Source organism: Anarhichas minor, unplaced genomic scaffold, assembly GCF_050575085.1.
Source record: "Anarhichas minor isolate MPS153535 unplaced genomic scaffold, ASM5057508v1 ptg000002l, whole genome shotgun sequence".
In the NCBI taxonomy this organism is placed as follows: domain Eukaryota; kingdom Metazoa; phylum Chordata; class Actinopteri; order Perciformes; family Anarhichadidae; genus Anarhichas; species Anarhichas minor.
Window position 1 is genome coordinate 8,694,336 of NW_027466448.1, and position 17,793 is coordinate 8,712,128.

Sequence of the window (17,793 nt, forward strand, 5' to 3'; positions counted from 1 at the left end):
TCTTTAAATTTTCACCTTTATGCTTTTATTTGTGGTCATACAAACCCACAGCGTGACATCATTTAGTCCGTTATCGAGAGAAGCTGTGACAGAATCATCGTGGGCGATGAAAACATTGAGCAAAACCAAAAACAGTATTTTTGGTGAATGTTTAAATTTCCATTGTCATTAGTGTTATTAAATTCCTTTGTAACCAGCTGGTGTAGCATTTATTTCATTCCTCTGCGCAGCATTTGATTTGCTGCTATGAGCATAACGCTGATGATGAATGCAATGGCGAAGGCACAAATCAGGCTTTTACGCACACATGTGTGTTTTTCCTGTTGAGTTGGGCTTGCTGTGGAAAGATTGAGAAGAAATATTAGCATATCTTAGCGTCTCATCAGAGCTTTAAAAATGTCTGAACAATGTGTGAAATAAAATATGCATGTGACATACTGTCAATGTCCACATGGGAGTCTGTACTGTTTAGGTGCTTCTCCTCAGTCATGATGATGTTCTCAATGTCTTTCATGGTGAGATGGTCCCGGAAAGTGTCGTAAAGCAGTCTCTTAAGCTCATCCACAGTCAGTTTCTGCATGTCACACTGGGGAGACATAAAACACCAAGAAAGGTCTAATTAGCAGAGGAAAAACTCCTGTCTCAAATCCCCTCAGAGATGCAAATAGGCTGTAGAACAACAATATTTAATGGTAGTACAGGGCAGCTCCGGGTGAACTAATTGACTTCATTATGCAACTAAATGCAAGGAGATGCACATGTACATATGATACTGCATGTGACATACCGTAATTATCATAGTGGTGTATGTCAAGGCCATTTGGAAAATTAGTTAGTGAGAAAAGTCAAAGAAGCACGTGAGAGTATTATGCATAATGTGAGAATAATGTTAGAATTTGTTATTTAAATGACTACAATTTACATCAGTAATTTCTGCATTGTCATGTAATTGAAACAGATGACTCAGCATCACGCAACAACATAGAAGCCAGAAGGGAAACTTACTTAAAAGAGGAAAGAGAATTGATTCAAGGACACTGATAAATGACAAGATATAGACTTGATTGCGGATACTTATGTCAACATATACCTTCCAAAACACTGAATCAAAGTCTGCTCCATGGAACTTATCAGGCATTCCAGCAGCAGAGAGTTTAGGACCGAGCAATGTGACAAATTCATCAAAGCCAACTTGACCGTCACCTGATGGAACAGACAGAAATACAAACCTGTCACTGTTTAGCTCATACTGTATGTTGGAATAAATGCAACAGTCTTCTTAACTCGCTGACAGAGAGAGAGAGAGAGAGAGAGAGAGAGAGAGAGAGAGAGAGAGAGAGAGAGAGAGAAAATATACCATCTATATCAAGCCTTTGGATGATGACCTCCAGCTCCACCTCATTGGGCATGTAGCCCAGTGAGCGCATGGCCGTCCCCAATTCCTGCTTTGAGATGAAGCCATTCCCATCACGGTCAAATACTTTGAAAGCTTCACGGATCTCTGTTTGGAGAAGAAGGGCAGTGATTATGTTAAGAGTGGAGCGGAAGGAGCAACGGCATGTTAATATAGATTTATCACAATTTCACACTGTGAGCAACAGCATGCTGGCTCAGTTGAGAATGTTATTTGAAATATGTCTGTACACAGACAGTAGTAAGAGTTTAAGGTCAAAGTCAAAGCACAAGAAAGTATGCTTTGTGCAGACAAATCCTGATATGCTCTTATTCCTCTGTATAAAGTTCCATTGTTGTCCAAAAACTAATGAAATAAATTAGCAATGTTCCCACATTACAATGAAAATTAAATGGTGGCGACTGTAGTTGAATGTTTCAGCACCATGGAGAGAGACAGAGACCGTAGTTGAATCCTTCAGCACCATGGAGAGAGACAGAGCCTGTAGTTGAATGTTTCAGCACCATGGAGAGAGACAGAGCCTGTAGTTGAATGTTTCAGCACCATGGAGAGAGACAGAGCCTGTAGTTGAATGTTTCAGCACCATGGAGAGAGACAGAGCCTGTAGTTGAATGTTTCAGCACCATGGAGAGAGACAGAGACCGTAGTTGAATGCTTCAGCACCATGGAGAGAGACAGAGCCTGTAGTTGAATGTTTCAGCACCATGGAGAGAGACTTTATATATATATATATATCTGTACAGTAAGTACCGCACAGCATCAGTGAAGTAGCGTTTTCCTAAGTTGCATAAATTGAATAAATATACAAAGTGTGGCTCCTGTTTGTATCAAGATGTATCACTGCTACCAAGGAGGTTATGTTTTCGGTTCAGTTTATTTGTGGGTTTGTTTGTCAGCTTGTCAGCAGTATTACAGGGAAACGACTGGCCCGGTTTTCATGAAACTTGGTGGAAGGGTGTAGCATGGGCCAAGGAAAAATCCATTACATTTCTAATTGGATTGGCCTTGGCGGAGGTCTGTGCTCTCCGAGGGCACTCCTAGTTCTATTTTGTTACCTGGCCTGTTATATTATAGAATGTGTTTTGGTTGGTGCAAATTCCTTGTTTTTTATAGATGTATACCAACAGACACCTTGACAGCCAACACCTGTTACAATAGCCATAGCACACTTGGTTGTGAAAGAAAGCAGCGAGCAGGATCATGTGTTTATAATTAACAACAACTTTTGGTGAATAATCCACAAACATTGCCATTTGGCTCCTGTCCTCACCCTGCATCACAATATTCTGTTTGAAGTGGTAAAAAAAAAAAGCAGTTGCACATCAAAGGCACCGAACCTCTGTGCCTCTTTTTGATGTAGATCCTCATATATGCAAGACTCTTCAATGCTTGCTCAGTAGTTACATGTCATTAGATTAAACAATACATGCAATTAAGAAAATTTAACATTTAAGGTTGAAATTATACCAACATATAAATGATACATGAATGGTATATAGGGGAAAAGGGAAAGTGCTGAGAAGAACTAGTGAATGAACATGCTAATCAACATAATTGACAGTGGGACACGGACACCGCTCTGTCCCACCACTAAGCGCTTTAGCCAATCTAGGCTCAGTCAGATGATGTCATCAAACCTCAACATAAACTAAAACACAAACTCACCTATACATTCAGTTTTACTTGGATACTGCTGCAAGAGCTTTTATGGCACTTCATTTGAACTTCGAATGAATACATTATACTGACTGCTTCTATCATGGAGAAAACTAATTTGCATGCAAGTGTGTGATTGGGAAAGCATCACCTGTAATTTGTATTCAAACCGACAAGTGGACAAGCACCTATCATCTATCTTGTGTACATGAATGACTGAGAGACTGCAGTTTACAAGTGAACCCAAAGTGGCAGACTATAACCTTGTGGGAAATTACAACTGTTGCAAAATGCCTTTCGTCTTTGTCATTGAGGTGTTTCTGAAAAAGTGACACTGTCTCTACCAAACCTTGACATTGCAGACACGACACATTTGTCTAAATTATAGCCAGCAGGTGCTGTTTGAGTTTTAAAAAAAATCCTCCTTCTGCACCACCCTAGAGCCAATGTCACGACCCCTGGCGGCAGTGACAAATAATGAATTCAATGAGCAGGCTGAGCAGTGGCTGGACTGCTGATGTTTCACACCATAAGTAAGGAATATTTAAAAAATGTTGTTACAGATGAATCCACTAGGGATAAACTATGTCTCTACTTCCCTGAAAATAAATACTTCATCTCTGATTTATCGCCTGGTTTTACAACATAGAAATACAATAATTTACTTTCTTCAAGACAATGTGTTGGCGTTCCATAAACAACATTACTCTATTTCCTCTCTTTATCATCCACCCTTCCCCATCACAATAGTTCAGCTTAGTTACACAAATTAATAAATCAGATTTATTAATAATATAGGACGTTATATTTTATATTTACATATATAGATCTTACATTTATTTACCAAGAATTTACAGAGGCAATGTAGACATATTGATTTCGTATGGGCCCATATTTTGAAGTTAATTTAAAATGCAATGCAGAATGTCGACACATAATTTGAACACCATATGGTGCAACACAGTACAAGTGCAGCCTTTGAAATACATCTCTGATACAGTCTCAACAGAAACTACTCATTAAAAGCTTTACAAAGGCATTATTATTTTTTATTATTTGACATTATAATGTCCGACTCATGCATGTCATAGTTAGTAAATCTTAAAACGCATCACTATGGAGTCTTTTGGTGCCAATAACAGAGCATATTGCACATGCCAGCAAACATACAAGCATAAAACAGATGCATTTAGACATAGATACAGTACATACATATGTACACAAAGTATACACATGATACTACAGAACCCCCCCCCCCCCCCCCCCATTGTTGTTTGAACTATAACTGCAAAAACTGGTAACTGGTAAAAATGTAGCTTTGCTGAAAACATTCAGCAGACACAGCCAACAACGGCTGTGTCTGAGTCAATTGGTCAAAGAGTCTAAGTAACCTTGCACTGCTCTGAGGGTTCAACAGCCCGGTTTTCTAAAGTCAGGGCCAAACCATGAAAGTCCTTGTACATTTAGTAATCACAAGATATATTTTTTAATTAATTCAGCATTTCCCCTGCAGCAACAAGTAACCAAGGTCTGTATGACCAAAACGTTTTAACAATATTAAGCAACTCATTCATTTAGATGGGAAATGAGTCATTGCTAAAGCCAGTGACGTTACGTTGACTGTAAAAATGCTGTAAAATATCGCCAGTGACTTTGATCTTTTATGACCGATGTGTCACAATATTTTAGAGTGTCTGTCTTTGAGATAACAACATTGACTGTAACACTGAGTCAAACTAAATACGTCATCAGTGAGTCAAGTCAAGGGTAAAAACACGGTCATGGGTGTGTCCACACTGACAAATATGTCCTTCCAGACTGAACGAATAGGAAACAAATACTTTGGTAGATGTGTTAGAGGGGTTATTGACATGGATTTAAAAATACCAAACAATCAGTTTGAACATACTGTGTAATCACTGTTGACTTTAGATACAGCAAAATCTAACTTACTGTGTGTAAATCATCAATAACAAATATGCATTGAGTCATGAGTGTGTCGCGACCGTTGTCTAAATGAGTAAATATATATATTTCATCTGATAATGAGCATTCTTTACATCCTGGTGACAGGCACTGCATCGTCTTAAAAAGGATTTGGGGGTCCACAGAGGAAATATCAGTTTTTGTTTGCTTTTTACTTTGTGGCACAAGAATATATTTCATGTAATCAAAGTATCCTGTATCCTGTGTTACAAATGTTGGAAGATTGGGACACTTGAGGCCCAAAGCAAATGACAGATTGATATTTTTGAGTTGACTGAAACAAAAGGGATTTGACCAACCATTTCATCAAAATGTGCCATGCCAGTGCAAAATGAAATATTGACTGACAATTTCATGGCAGGTTAGACCAACAGCTGCCAAAAAATCATGATGCAGATTGTTTCCTGTAGAGCAAACAGACTGTTTGATGTTTATTTATTCTGCAATGGAGAGCAGTTTGTTTTAGCGTCTTTGACTTGATTATCACCTTTGTCTTTCACTCATCATCTCATTAAATCAGGTGTCGTCTCATCCGTCTCAGCTCACAGATTACTTCTTGGCTCAATCCCAAACTTCCCACGAATTTTTAGGAGCTGGTATACAATTTGTGATAAGCTTGAATTTATGTGCCCCAACATCAAAGAGACACTTTTGCCAACCGTGAGATCTAAACCCAGGACTTAAAAGTCTGCTGACCTTCCAAGTGAGCTAAAACAGAACATGGGGACCAACAAATCCTATTGACCTTTCTGACCGACCAGCAGTGATGGCAGAGTGATTCATGCTGGTTGTTGGTGCAGTTAACAACATCCATGAAAATGGTCCATGACGAGGGCTGATGCCAAGAAGCCCACTGCTGCACACTGGCAGAGTGCCGTTGCCACTGGCAGCAGCAGAAAGGCCATTGAAGCTCGCTCACCTCAATAATTGGGAAAATCCCAAATAATGGCTTTAAGCCAGAAGAATAGTGTGGGAAACCAACATGGCATTTGGTGAGATGAAACTGCATCACTTTGATATCCTAAACCTCCCATTTGAATTACAAAAGAAGCTAACCAGACATTCATGATATTCATGAGGACAAAATACTTTGAAAGTGTTGAAGTGGCCATGTTGTAATTAAAAGATACCACAACAGGGGGTACAAAGTAAAAATACTCATTATGCATTAACATTGACATTATGCATGAAATATGTAACTGTGACTAAACTGAACAGACATGTTTACTTAATGGTGCATTGTAGAGTATTGTATCAAGAATCTCCTAAAAATCATCTTAGTTATAAAGTTAGCATTATTTTGCAAACACACTTTGGTACATTAGCACAGTTTGATGCCACATTTGGTGTCTCTTTCTGAGATCAGTATCAGAATCGCATTGTTGCTGTGATTTATAAACATACAGACTGTCCAGGCTCTGTGCATTTACAGGTGGTCCCATTATCTCACATGTGACATGTGTAACTTTGAAGTGGCTCCCATCATCTTGCTGCTAGTCCTCAATGTGACTAGTTCTACTCTTTTGTTTGTCAGGGATGTGACTTTTCTTTTAAATTGACTTCAACATTTTTAAGCTGAAAGGGCACTTGGAGAGCGCAGACCTCCGCCAAGGCCGTCTCCATAAGTGAAAAATAATGCGTTTGTCCACCCTCTGATTTGTATCGGCTTGAAGATGTGACGGGTTCTTCATTGGCCGATGCTACACCCTTCCACAACCTAAACAAACCAACACACAAACAAACCAACAAACTGAACCGAACACATGATAGAGATAATAGAGATAATAACAAAGTTGCAAAACATATTTTGAAATTGTTTTAAAAAAGAGCTCTACTGACTTTCTGCTTAATTGGTCACTTGCCAAACCATAAGTTTCTGTGAAACTGGAACTGTTAACTGGACAGAAAGTACATAAAACAGAGCTTGTCTGCATCAATCCAAGAAAAAGAAGGTGTGTGAGGTTCAGGGGAAACAAGTGCTGTCTTTACATCAAGGAGCAATGTTCTCCTTGAGGTTCTCCTTGAGGAAAGGAGCCCCAGTGATTGTCCAGTTCACTGCAAAAATCCCTCTTCCCCCTCAGTAACGATGATGACATCACACAGGAAACGCTAATAGAGTTAATACAGCAGGAGGTAGATGAAGAAGTCTCTTTGCTCCACAGGAACTGAAGAGAAGAGAATAACAACAGACAGTCTCCAGTCTCCAAAGCTGCTGTATGTGCATGCATGGACATAACTCGCGACGCTATTCACAATAGGTTTCGTCTCAAAATCAGATGTCAAATTCAGTTGTTTCTAATCTAGATGAGTGTCTATATTTTCTTAAGCAGATAGTCTTGTCACATTCAAAAACTCAACATCAATTTACACAGTAAAAGAGAGATTCAGGTATTTTCACTAACAACAGGATATTTTGTGTCAATCCAAGATGTAGCACCTTTGCTTTGATGAAAGGGATGTAAATAAAGACATTGGATACATTCTTAAATAAGGAATGTTTTTACAGCAACCTCAGAATTGAAGTCCAGAGGGGAAAACATATTACAAAGAGTGACACTTGCCCTAACAAGCATTCTCCCCTTAAAGTCAGCAGTGTTTGGGATTTAGTGGCATCTAGCAGTGAGGTTGCAGATATATTGAAAGCAACTGATTACCACTCTGCTCACCGCTCGCTTTCTAAGTGTGTAGAAATCCTACGGTGACCTTCAAGTAATGGAAAAAAACATTGAAGCCCTAGCCAGTGTTTGGTTTGTCCATTCTGGGCTACTGTAGAAACATGGTGAACCCGCTCCCTATGTACAAATTAAGGGCTCATTCTAAGCTAACGACAACATTAACAATTATTAGCTTCAGGTGATTATACACAATGGAAAGCTAATAATGAATGGCTGTTATATAAAATGTCTGTCATTACAAAGCCTTAAATCCTACACACTGGTCCTTTAAAAACAAAAACTGTCGGGTTATGTGTGTGTGTCACAAACTGGCTCAGGTAATGTGACAAGAAGGGAGTCCACGCAATGTTATAACCAAACATAATTCATTAAACTAAGGTTCACACATATGAACATTGTGTACAGTGAACAGAGTGTAGATCAGCAACTTCGGCAAATGAAAGCGGAGCATGGATGTGTGGCTTATGAGCTGTGGAGCTGCTGGAGGTGCAAAAACAAAAGGCACTGACGCAGGGTGGGCGTCTGCTGTAGGAAGTGAGCGAGACAGTGAGCACATGGACCAGCTTTTGTAGCCTGGAAAGCCCAGGTGAGCTTAATCAAGCTAACGACCCTCCCATGTCAGCCAACTGCCTGTTGAGGTCGGCCAGCACAACCGGGACAGTGGGAGGGGCGTCACAGCTGTTCCTAAAATGAAGTGGTTTTCTTATCAAAAGGGAACTCATTGAGGTAGTAAGAGAAAATTGGTTAGAGGATAACAAATCTTCGCCGGGAGATGAATCAGTCTCTTTTCATTAAATAAGAGCCCCTCCCAGGCGGTTACAATAATAACGATATGATGACACCCATGACATCCTTCTGATATTGGAGGGGGAAAAACATGTGAATCATATTTACCAGAGGCTACAAAAATAAAAAACGCTGTACAGCTGAGAGGGCCTTAATGGAGAGCAAAAATACATCTACACATCATACAAATACTGTGAGAGTACTGCAAATGTACACATAACTAATGAGGGCTGTGAAAATACCACTAAAATGTGCAACTACTGCTATCAACACTGTTATTTTCAAAATCCAACTGATGTTTCTGGCTGACTATAAACCCAAAAGTACATAAGCAAAAATCTCACATCAATAATAGTCAAACAGGAAGTTTGTATGGTGCTAGATTTTTAATTAACTATAGTAGCTTCATATGGTTTAACTTGTATGGATGCTTTATAAGTAAATACTGTACTAAATACCCCATTTATACACACCTGATTGAATCTGCACAAGCAAAAGGCTTTTGCAAAATAACCACAAAAATGTCAGGGGTGTCACACTGGATAAACACACAATAGTCAAAAATACAATATGATGAATCATGATGCGACAAGACATGATACACCATACAGTGCATTGTTGCCCCTCTGACTCTCGTCTTATAACAACACAAACACATAATACAAAATATCAATCATCTCATCATCCCAGGTCCCACACATTTACAGCATCGTCACATTATTACATTTACATACAACACACACCGTCACCAGAGACGCAGAGGACGTGCCCCACAAGCCCTGCAGCTAAAACAGCTCCAGCTGTCAACATTTTTTAAATACTTCCACTACCTGCAGCTTTTTGAAGGCTGAGTTGAAATTATGCTATACGTGATCATTTAGGGGAAATAAAATGATTACTAACAGCCAGAGCTTGACATTATTACCAGCGGCGACAGCATCACAACCGTGCAAGATGGAGTTATGAGACTTAACAGGTGTGTAGATGAAATCACGATGAAAAGAGCTCAAAGATGTGTGTTGTCTGAGCAAGGATGATAAAATACTGACAAAATAATAAAATAATGTTAAAAATAAGGAAACAGGCTGATTAACATTCTTTTTTTTGCAGTGCAAGGTCTTATTAACTAATGTTTTCTGTTGAGAATATGTCCATCTCTCTTATGACGGAGGCTATGAGAGACTAACCCGACGAATCCTTTAGGTTATTGTATTCGATGCAGCCTCAGATTGAATCTTTGTGGGTAACTTGACCTGCAGCTTTTCTCATATATCGTTATATTGAAAGACAATAGTAGCAGATTTTATATTTTTCTCCAAGTTGGAAGTGCATCCCAATTCAGTAGGATGATGTAAATGAAATACGTTTGTAGTCAACAGACAGGAAAAGGGGAGAGGAAGGACACAGCCTCATAATTAACATCTTGTAACAGTGTTTGTAACTATGATGGTGACAACGGTAATGGCCAGACATTTGTCATTGACCACAGAGGAAGTCACATTGACCTACAGCAAAGCTGTACGTGTCATGTCTGTAGCTTTTTAACCTTGTTGTTGTTAGTTTGCTGTGAAATCAAAAACAATGTAATGTGTGAAGAACATATCATTGTAAATCTGACCTGAAAAATATCACTCTGTATGTGTACAATATATTTACAGTTATAGAGCCCTGACAACACACACACACACACACACACACACATACATAGCACGCATATACTTGTCTCATGACAATGTTGCTGCAAAAAAACATTCCATTTGTAAGCAAAAAGACGACAGCTTTGCATACAAAGTGGAAGAGGGTCTACACTTCGCTACAATGCCTGACGTCTGGGGGATTCTCCTGCTGGCTGTGATCTATTAATACTGTTCACATCCTCCGTCAGCGATGCACCGAGGAGTGACACCAGCTCGAAGAGACCTCCAAGAGTTTAACTGCCGGGAAGTCATGACTGTTGAGCCATAAAACGAGAGTGTTATCGGTTTCAACACATGTGCAGTTTGAGTGTCTGCCAGCTTAATGTAAGTTATGACATGTGTTTTAGTAATTGTAATATTGAGACGGTAAGACCCATTTTTAAGTAAGACATTTGATATAATTATTATATGTTCATTAAATGGGTTCATTTAGAATATTTCTACAGATCAGTCTCTTACCTCACATGTACTATATGTGCATGCACATAATCACATGATTAGACATGACTTTGTTTACATTTGTGAGTGTGATTATAAAAGGTAATGGAGACATTTCAGTGCATGTTGGGCAAAGTATCATAGATGCTTTCAGTTATCCCAGTAGTTCATGCATAATGGGCTGAACTTGGCTCTGGACCTTGGTTTTAATATTGCGCTCATTAAATGTGGATACACTTGGCACAGCATAATGTCCACATATTTGCAAAATGATGCTCGGTGACTGTAACTTTTTCACACAGGGTAAACACACATAAATGTTAAACGTGTGTGTTGAACACAAACAATAGAGCGGGTTACTGCTATGTCACTGGCATCAGTAGCATTAGTGAACATTTTTAATTTTCCTTCCATTGAGAGATATCTATAACAGAGAGACTACCTAACAACCCAAAGCCCAAGGTAAGTCCATTAAAAGGTAAATTAATTAGAATAACTAAAGTTTAAACTAATCAGGTTTTGGATGAGACATTTTAAAAGCTCAAATCCATAATCTTAGGCCTTTGTACAGTTTTAGACAAAACTGTGGTACAGTTGCTTGCTCAGTAATGGTTTGAATACATATCAGGGTTTATGACAACTGCATGACACAAGTGCGAAGGAGCGGGCCGGAAGCTTTGACACTGACCTGCATGCCCACCTGGCAACCATCTGTTCGAAAAACATTCCCTGGAAACCGCAGTTCCATTAAGAGCTGTGAGTACTTAATCAGCCTCCCTTAAACTCACCCGGTACACACAATAGTGACTCCATTCAGGAAGTGTCTGTAATCCTCACTATTTGCTATGAATTATAAAGATGTCTCTAAATATTGTAGCCAATGTCCAATACAGCTATAGGTGAATACAGTTAATATTGCAGATATGATTGTGATACACATAAAAATGTCAGATTAAAGATCACAAATGTCTTGAGACGGCAGGATTATAAAGATTTTTAGATAATCTCTATGGAGTCTCGAGTGTGCCACTGAATAATTATCCACGTTTTATTCATCGATGCATTTAAAATTAAATCTGTAAAGTTATTTGTTCGTAATTACATTTGAATGATGCTACTTGCAAACGTATTTGTTGTACAGCGAGATAAATCCTCATTAAATGTGCCAGTAAATGATTCAGTGTCATTAATCTATTTCTGAATGATGAACAGTGGCTTTCTGTTTCCTTCATATTGTTCTTTAACTTTTAAATCATATATTTATTAAAATGCTACCAAGACACGCATCATCGGAAATGAAGCTATATCCATTGAGACATTAGAGTTATTTGAATTCAGTCGGAGTGTTACTGAAACTGCTTTGAGTCGCCGTCTGAGATTCTGCAGCTCAGGGCACGTTCTGCATTGGCTTCAGCATTGAACCGAGGTAGTTGCTGGTTGCTTAAACATCAAAGTGTCTGATGATGTTGTCAATAACCTGAAGAAGTTGTATTCTATATGTATAAGATTGTTTTTTTTCTGAGCACAAAAGGTTGGTGGCAGATCAAAGATGTGATGCGTCACAGAGGTTTGTCTGCTCTCACTTTTGTATGAGTTTCATGGTCTGTTGCTAAACCTAAAACAGAATTGCTAAATGTCTTTAAGGTGAATATGTGAATAAGCAGTTTAGATATTAGGCTATATTCTAACCATCATAATGATTTCTGTAGACGTGCAGTTAAAAAAGGTTTAAAAAAAACAGCAGGGTAAACCGAAATGTATTTCAAAGAAAACTTTAAATAGCACAAGGGTTTAGTGACCAGATGATAATAAGGCCAAATAAACTCTTACATTGGTGTCAGAGTTTAGTCGTCTGGATTTAATGCCTGAGAAGTTGTCATCTGCTTGGTCTGGATTCTATAAAGTGAAAATGAAGACACACCATTACTGTGCTTATTTCAGTGTCAGTTGTGTAGCCACCTCCCAAAGCTTGATATATGTAGTTCAGTCACAGTGATGTGTTCCAGTAATCTGTTTCTCAGATGATCCCAAATTACACTGGGTATACGCACACCTTAATAGGAAGATATATATTAACATAATCATAAATATCATTAGGGAGAGTAATTACATGGGTTGAGCAATTAGGGAACTTCTGCCCTGCAGTAATTAAAGATTTTTGGGGATGAAACAACATGTACTGGCTGTTTTGCCGTTTTCACTCGGAGACACTGGACCGTCCGCAGTGCTGTTCACAGAACAACAACAGCAGCAGCTCCCACGCTGTGTGTGAAGGTGGAGCAGTTGTAGTGTCAAGGGTAGCTGGTCAGTAAGTGGGAGGTTTGCTGATTCAGTCTGTCTGAGGATCTGAAAATGGAGGACGTTCATGTGGAACTCTCTTACCTCCCTCAACAGCTACAAGCAGAGTGCTCTTTAACGCACTGGTGGAGCTGCTTGGTGACAAAAGGTAGAGTCCTGTTTACCCTGGGCACAGCCGAGGTGTGAGGCCATGTAAATGAAGCAGCGCATTATGTGCTCAGTGAATCTTCCCTGGGTAAATACAGTCACGGTTGAATTGTCTGTCTCTGTTCTGAATATTTAATAGCTATCAATCAGTCAACTACAGTTTGAAAAGATTTCTCCATTACTTGATAGGCCGTGTCGTCAGCGTCTCACGCAACACACAACACTCGATTTTACTGTTGCTCTAACTTCTTGCTTTTTCCATAGCCAACCAACCTTTTAATTAAATGTATGTCGTCATTGCAGATAGTGGATTTTCAATGTCAAATTAGTGGCTGAAAGGAAAGGCAGGCAGCCACTTGTGGGCGCAGGCAACCTGCAGACAAAAGAAAGGGAAATGGAATTCCCTCTGAATAAAAGACTTGGTGATATCAAATCTGATCTGCGTTATCTCGTTATTGTAGTCTGCCAGGCTTTGCTCCAAATCACTGCCAGATGTGCTTTCTCACTGTGAGGACCATTTGCCAAAACAAAACCTCGCTCTTAACGGCTAAGCACTAAGGTTTCTATTGAAAGAACGATCATAAGGCTCTAATTAATCTTTTAGATGGCCTAAGTGGAACACTGAGCTATGGATGGTCGTTTTTTTAATTTGTATTAATCAAAGACGAAATACATCACACAAACTGGAAAGAGATGAGAGGATTTAATTTAAGACTCAAAAATTAATCAATCTCCTATCTTATTACTGAGTTTAATATGGGATGGATTTTCTAGAAATTATATTCTAATCTGCATTTTTATAGTTATACATTTTCCATTCATCCCTTTTTTTTTTCTAGTTCAGGCTCGTCTTTTGTTGTGCAAATTTCAAGCATTGTCCCCCTGACTCTGAAGTCTTGTCTCTTGGCTCAAGCACAAACGACTTACAGTAAGTGAAATCCAGTGCAGTTAAGTCTAACAGGTGCCATGGATACAGCCAGGAGATATTGTATTCAACAATGTCATTTACTCACAAGTTTATGACAATGTGCCATGCGTGGAGAACTTGGCATGTGCTGAGAATCAGGAGGATTATTAGCTTATTACTATTATTATCAGAGGATGATGTGACATTTTAAAATGATGTACAAATGACAAAAATGACTGACAGTTAATTTTGTGACACAAATCTGAAGCAACAATATGCAAAAAGAAAGCCAGTCAAAGAGAAATGTAAATATACAGTTTGTATATGTATCCTAGATTTTGTGAAACATTTAAACCCGAAACACAATGAAGAAAATCGGCACTGCTGGTCTTTTTTTTTTATAAGCAGACCTTCGGTTTAGTGTACAGTCAGATTTGTGGATCAGGAAAAGGAGCGCACACCACATGGAGCTCTCCGGGGTCCTGAACTGGCTCGTCAGGTGCACGTTGCATCTAGATAAACAACTCTTTAACGTTACAACAAGCACATGCGACCATAATCCAACCGGCTGACTCACCTTCCACCTCATCCTCAGGCAGGATAACAGGGGTCCGGTAGGTGAGGACATCTTCAATAGTGCAAAGTCCCTTGTACATGAACCTGGTGGTCACAGCACGCACTGGCATTTCTGCGAGAGACAACCAACTGTGTGGCGATCTTCATATATCCTAGCTCTCCGGAGTTTTGAGACAGACCCGTTGCTTCTGTCTTTGATGAGCAAAATCTCAAGCAAATGAAACGGGAACTCGCCCCTGCGCAAAGTTCAACCCTCGTCGTGTTTTCGGATTTTTTTTTTGTTCGATAAGACTAAAATGAGTAAAAACGCCTTTCAATGAGCTGCGTGTTTAACCAGGAATGCTTGTCAATCTCCTTTGGTTTCAATGTATAGCCTGGAGCAGATTATATGGAGCAATTAGGGAACACCATTTGCTCCATGTAACAAAAAATGAAAACTTTTACTTCACAGCCTGTTGGCTATTAACATATTGGTCAGATAACAGATAAACAAAAAAAGAAGAAAAAGGAAGAAAGAAGACCTAATTAATTGAGCTCTTCGCTGTTGGTGTCGCTGATTCCTACCACTCGTCTTGTTCTTTCAAACTGTCTATTTCCGACATAATCTGCTTAATTTTTCTCCCCCGTGACGGCATCTTCTTAAAAAAACAACGAATCGACCACAAGAGAACGACCTCACGAGCTGATACTATCCGGTACACGAGGTACAAACAAAATCGTATAACATTTATTTTTTCCTGGAGAGCAGCTTCGAGGGATTCCTGGGTGACCCCCCTCTCATCTGATACAGACACGCTGTATGAGGCAGTGATCCTCTCTCTCTCTCTCTCTCTCTCTCTCTCTCTCTCTCTCTCTCTCTACAGCTGTCTGCTCCAGTCTCATTGGGCTCTCACGAAGCAGCGCGCACGCACGCACATGCCTCCACCATACTGCTGCTTCTGTCACAGCGGAGTCTATTGGCCGTTTCCAAATTATAACGGGATTATCTTCATTTTCTGCACCCTGTGATGGGTGTTAAAACAAGTCAGGGTTACAAAAATACATTTAGGCAAATATAAAAGCGTGCATGTTTAATAGCTTCATCAAAAAAAGTAAGAGGCATCGCAACAAGTGAGGCTCTTGAGCTCTTTGCCGTAGCAGGCTGGAGGCTAAATGGAAGGTGAGGGACTAATACTGGAAAATTAAATTATGCCCGCAGGCAATTTACCGAGCACATTTCAGGCAGTCAACAAATAGTTCATAATCAAATTCTGTAACATTTAAAATCCGAGCTGGTTTTGAGGGTTAATTAAGGGAACCACCATCAAAGACCGAAGGCAACCAAATCAATAAGGTTAAAGGAGTAGTTCAACATTTTGGAAGATGGGAACTTATTTGTTGGAATTAGTTGAGAAGATTGATATCACTATACTATTTGATTGATAAGTATGAAGCCAAACAGTGAGCAGCCGCTTAGTGTAGCTTGAGAGCAGAGGGAGACAGCTGGCCTGGCTCTGTCCAAAGGCAACATATCCCCGGTACTCTCAAGGTAACGCCAAGACTCCAGGAACTCACTGCTCCTGGTAAAGAAATAGTCCAGTGCAGAGGTCTTCAACAGGGGGTCCGCGACCCCTAGGGGGTCAGCGGAGGTACTGCAGGGGGTCCGCGACATTTTTGGTTGATTAGACAATTTTTTAATTATTATTATTTTCTTTAATTTTTTTATTTTTTTTTCCAAACTTGAATCTTTCCATTATTTTACTGGTTCAGTACTGTATGCAAGATAACAGGTATGTTTATGCATGGCAGTGGCACTAATCGTTTCCACATTTATGTTTAATTAAAATGAAAACATCAATTTGAATAGCTTGTATGCATGATTATCATGCAATTGACAGACAATGTTGATATTGGCATTGGTATCAGCTGACAAGGTATGTTTATAAATGGCAGTGGCACGGCCTCCCTACTCACTGTACCTTGCACATGTTTAAAATAAAAACATGAATATATGAACCTGTGTATAATTTGAATAGCTTAGTATTGAATGCACAATAAAGAGGTATATGTTTATACATGGCACTAGATTTTGTTACATTCGGACAGAGCCAGGCTAGCTGTTTCCCTTGTTTCCAGTATTTATGCTAAGCTAAGCTAATCATATGCTGGCTGTAGCTTTATCGAGTGCTATCTCTTCTCAATATGAGTGTTTCCTGAAACTTCGAAGATAAAGTGAGTGACAAAATAGCCGTAGCTATTGACCCCAGCATAAACGTGTCTTTTCACTCACTTATCAATGCAGGTTGAGCAAACATTAACACATTTTCTCGGAATCTTGTGAAGATTCCAGTTCCTGGAAACAATCAAGCCCACTGAAGGGGTTACATGCAGCACATTATTTATTTATTTATTCAAACCAAAAACAAAGCAGCACACACCGTCGCTTTTTGTTCAAAAGCAGCTGCATAAATCGCTGAAATGTCATGGAGGTTAGTTCGAGCAAACCCTCAGAAAACAAAAACATTACCCGTTGAGAATGCCTGCAACTTGCATGATGATGCCCTGCGTTAGTATCTTTCCACCCTGGTTCACACCAGATAAGTGCGGTGTGTGCTGAGAGGGCTGCATGCGGTTCCACTGGTTGGTTTTTCAAGCGTTTACAGGACTGACAGGTCTATTCCCGTCGGAATGTGAAGGGATCGTCTCTTTCTGATGCAGCTGAGCCTCCTGCTGGCTCCGTATTCACACAAGAAAACTTAAAACCAGAAAAACAGCCTTTGTTCTCCCTCCGATCCGACACAACACGGTGGATATGTGATGGCTCAGACTCTGAGACTTTAATCATTTTCACATCGTCTTTTAAATCTGTGGAAAAACATGGTGAATAGTAGCACAGATATCCGGTGCTTTCATAACAAACGCAGTAATATTTGTTGCTCCTAAAAAGACATATTGATGGAAATGATTTCTGAAAATGTCCCAATGGAGCTTGAAGTAAAGCTTATGTTTGCAGCACATTTCAAATACAAACATATTATCAAATATCAGAGAAACATTGCATTTATGAACGATATTGGATACATTCATCTGGGGATAACCTCCATATAAATTATAAATTGTAAAAAAAGTATATAACAGCTAAACCAAAATGTTTTTTATTCTCTGGAGAAGCCAGGAAAGCTTCTTTGAGCAGTCCAGTCAAACTCCTCACACCCAAACCTGTCAATATTTTAT

The 17,793-nt window shown here is 39.4% G+C and overlaps 1 protein-coding gene across 1 annotated transcript; it reads right to left on the reverse strand.

Annotated features, from left to right (window-relative positions):
• Nucleotides 1–209: 209 nt before the first annotated feature.
• On the reverse strand, nucleotides 210–14,690 carry cabp7b (calcium binding protein 7b). Its single transcript, XM_076103312.1, has 5 exons — nucleotides 14,582–14,690; nucleotides 1,358–1,501; nucleotides 1,091–1,203; nucleotides 439–586; nucleotides 210–337 (listed from the first exon to the last, which is right to left on the reverse strand). Exons 1-5 carry the CDS (start codon nucleotides 14,688–14,690, stop codon nucleotides 210–212), a joined length of 642 nt encoding a protein of 213 aa, XP_075959427.1.
• Between the last annotated feature and the right edge of the window lie 3,103 nt (nucleotides 14,691–17,793).

Excerpts from the sequence above, each read along its gene's own strand:
- cabp7b (XM_076103312.1), bottom strand. The coding sequence starts at position 14,690 with ATGCCAGTGCGTGCTGTGACCACCAGGTTCATGTACAAGGGACTTTGC. Across the intron at positions 1,502-14,581 it reads GCCTGAGGATGAGGTGGAAG|AGATCCGTGAAGCTTTCAAA; the intron begins GTGAGTCAGCCG and ends TTCTCCAAACAG. Across the intron at positions 1,204-1,357 it reads CCAAAGGCTTGATATAGATG|GTGACGGTCAAGTTGGCTTT; the intron begins GTATATTTTCTC and ends CTGTTCCATCAG.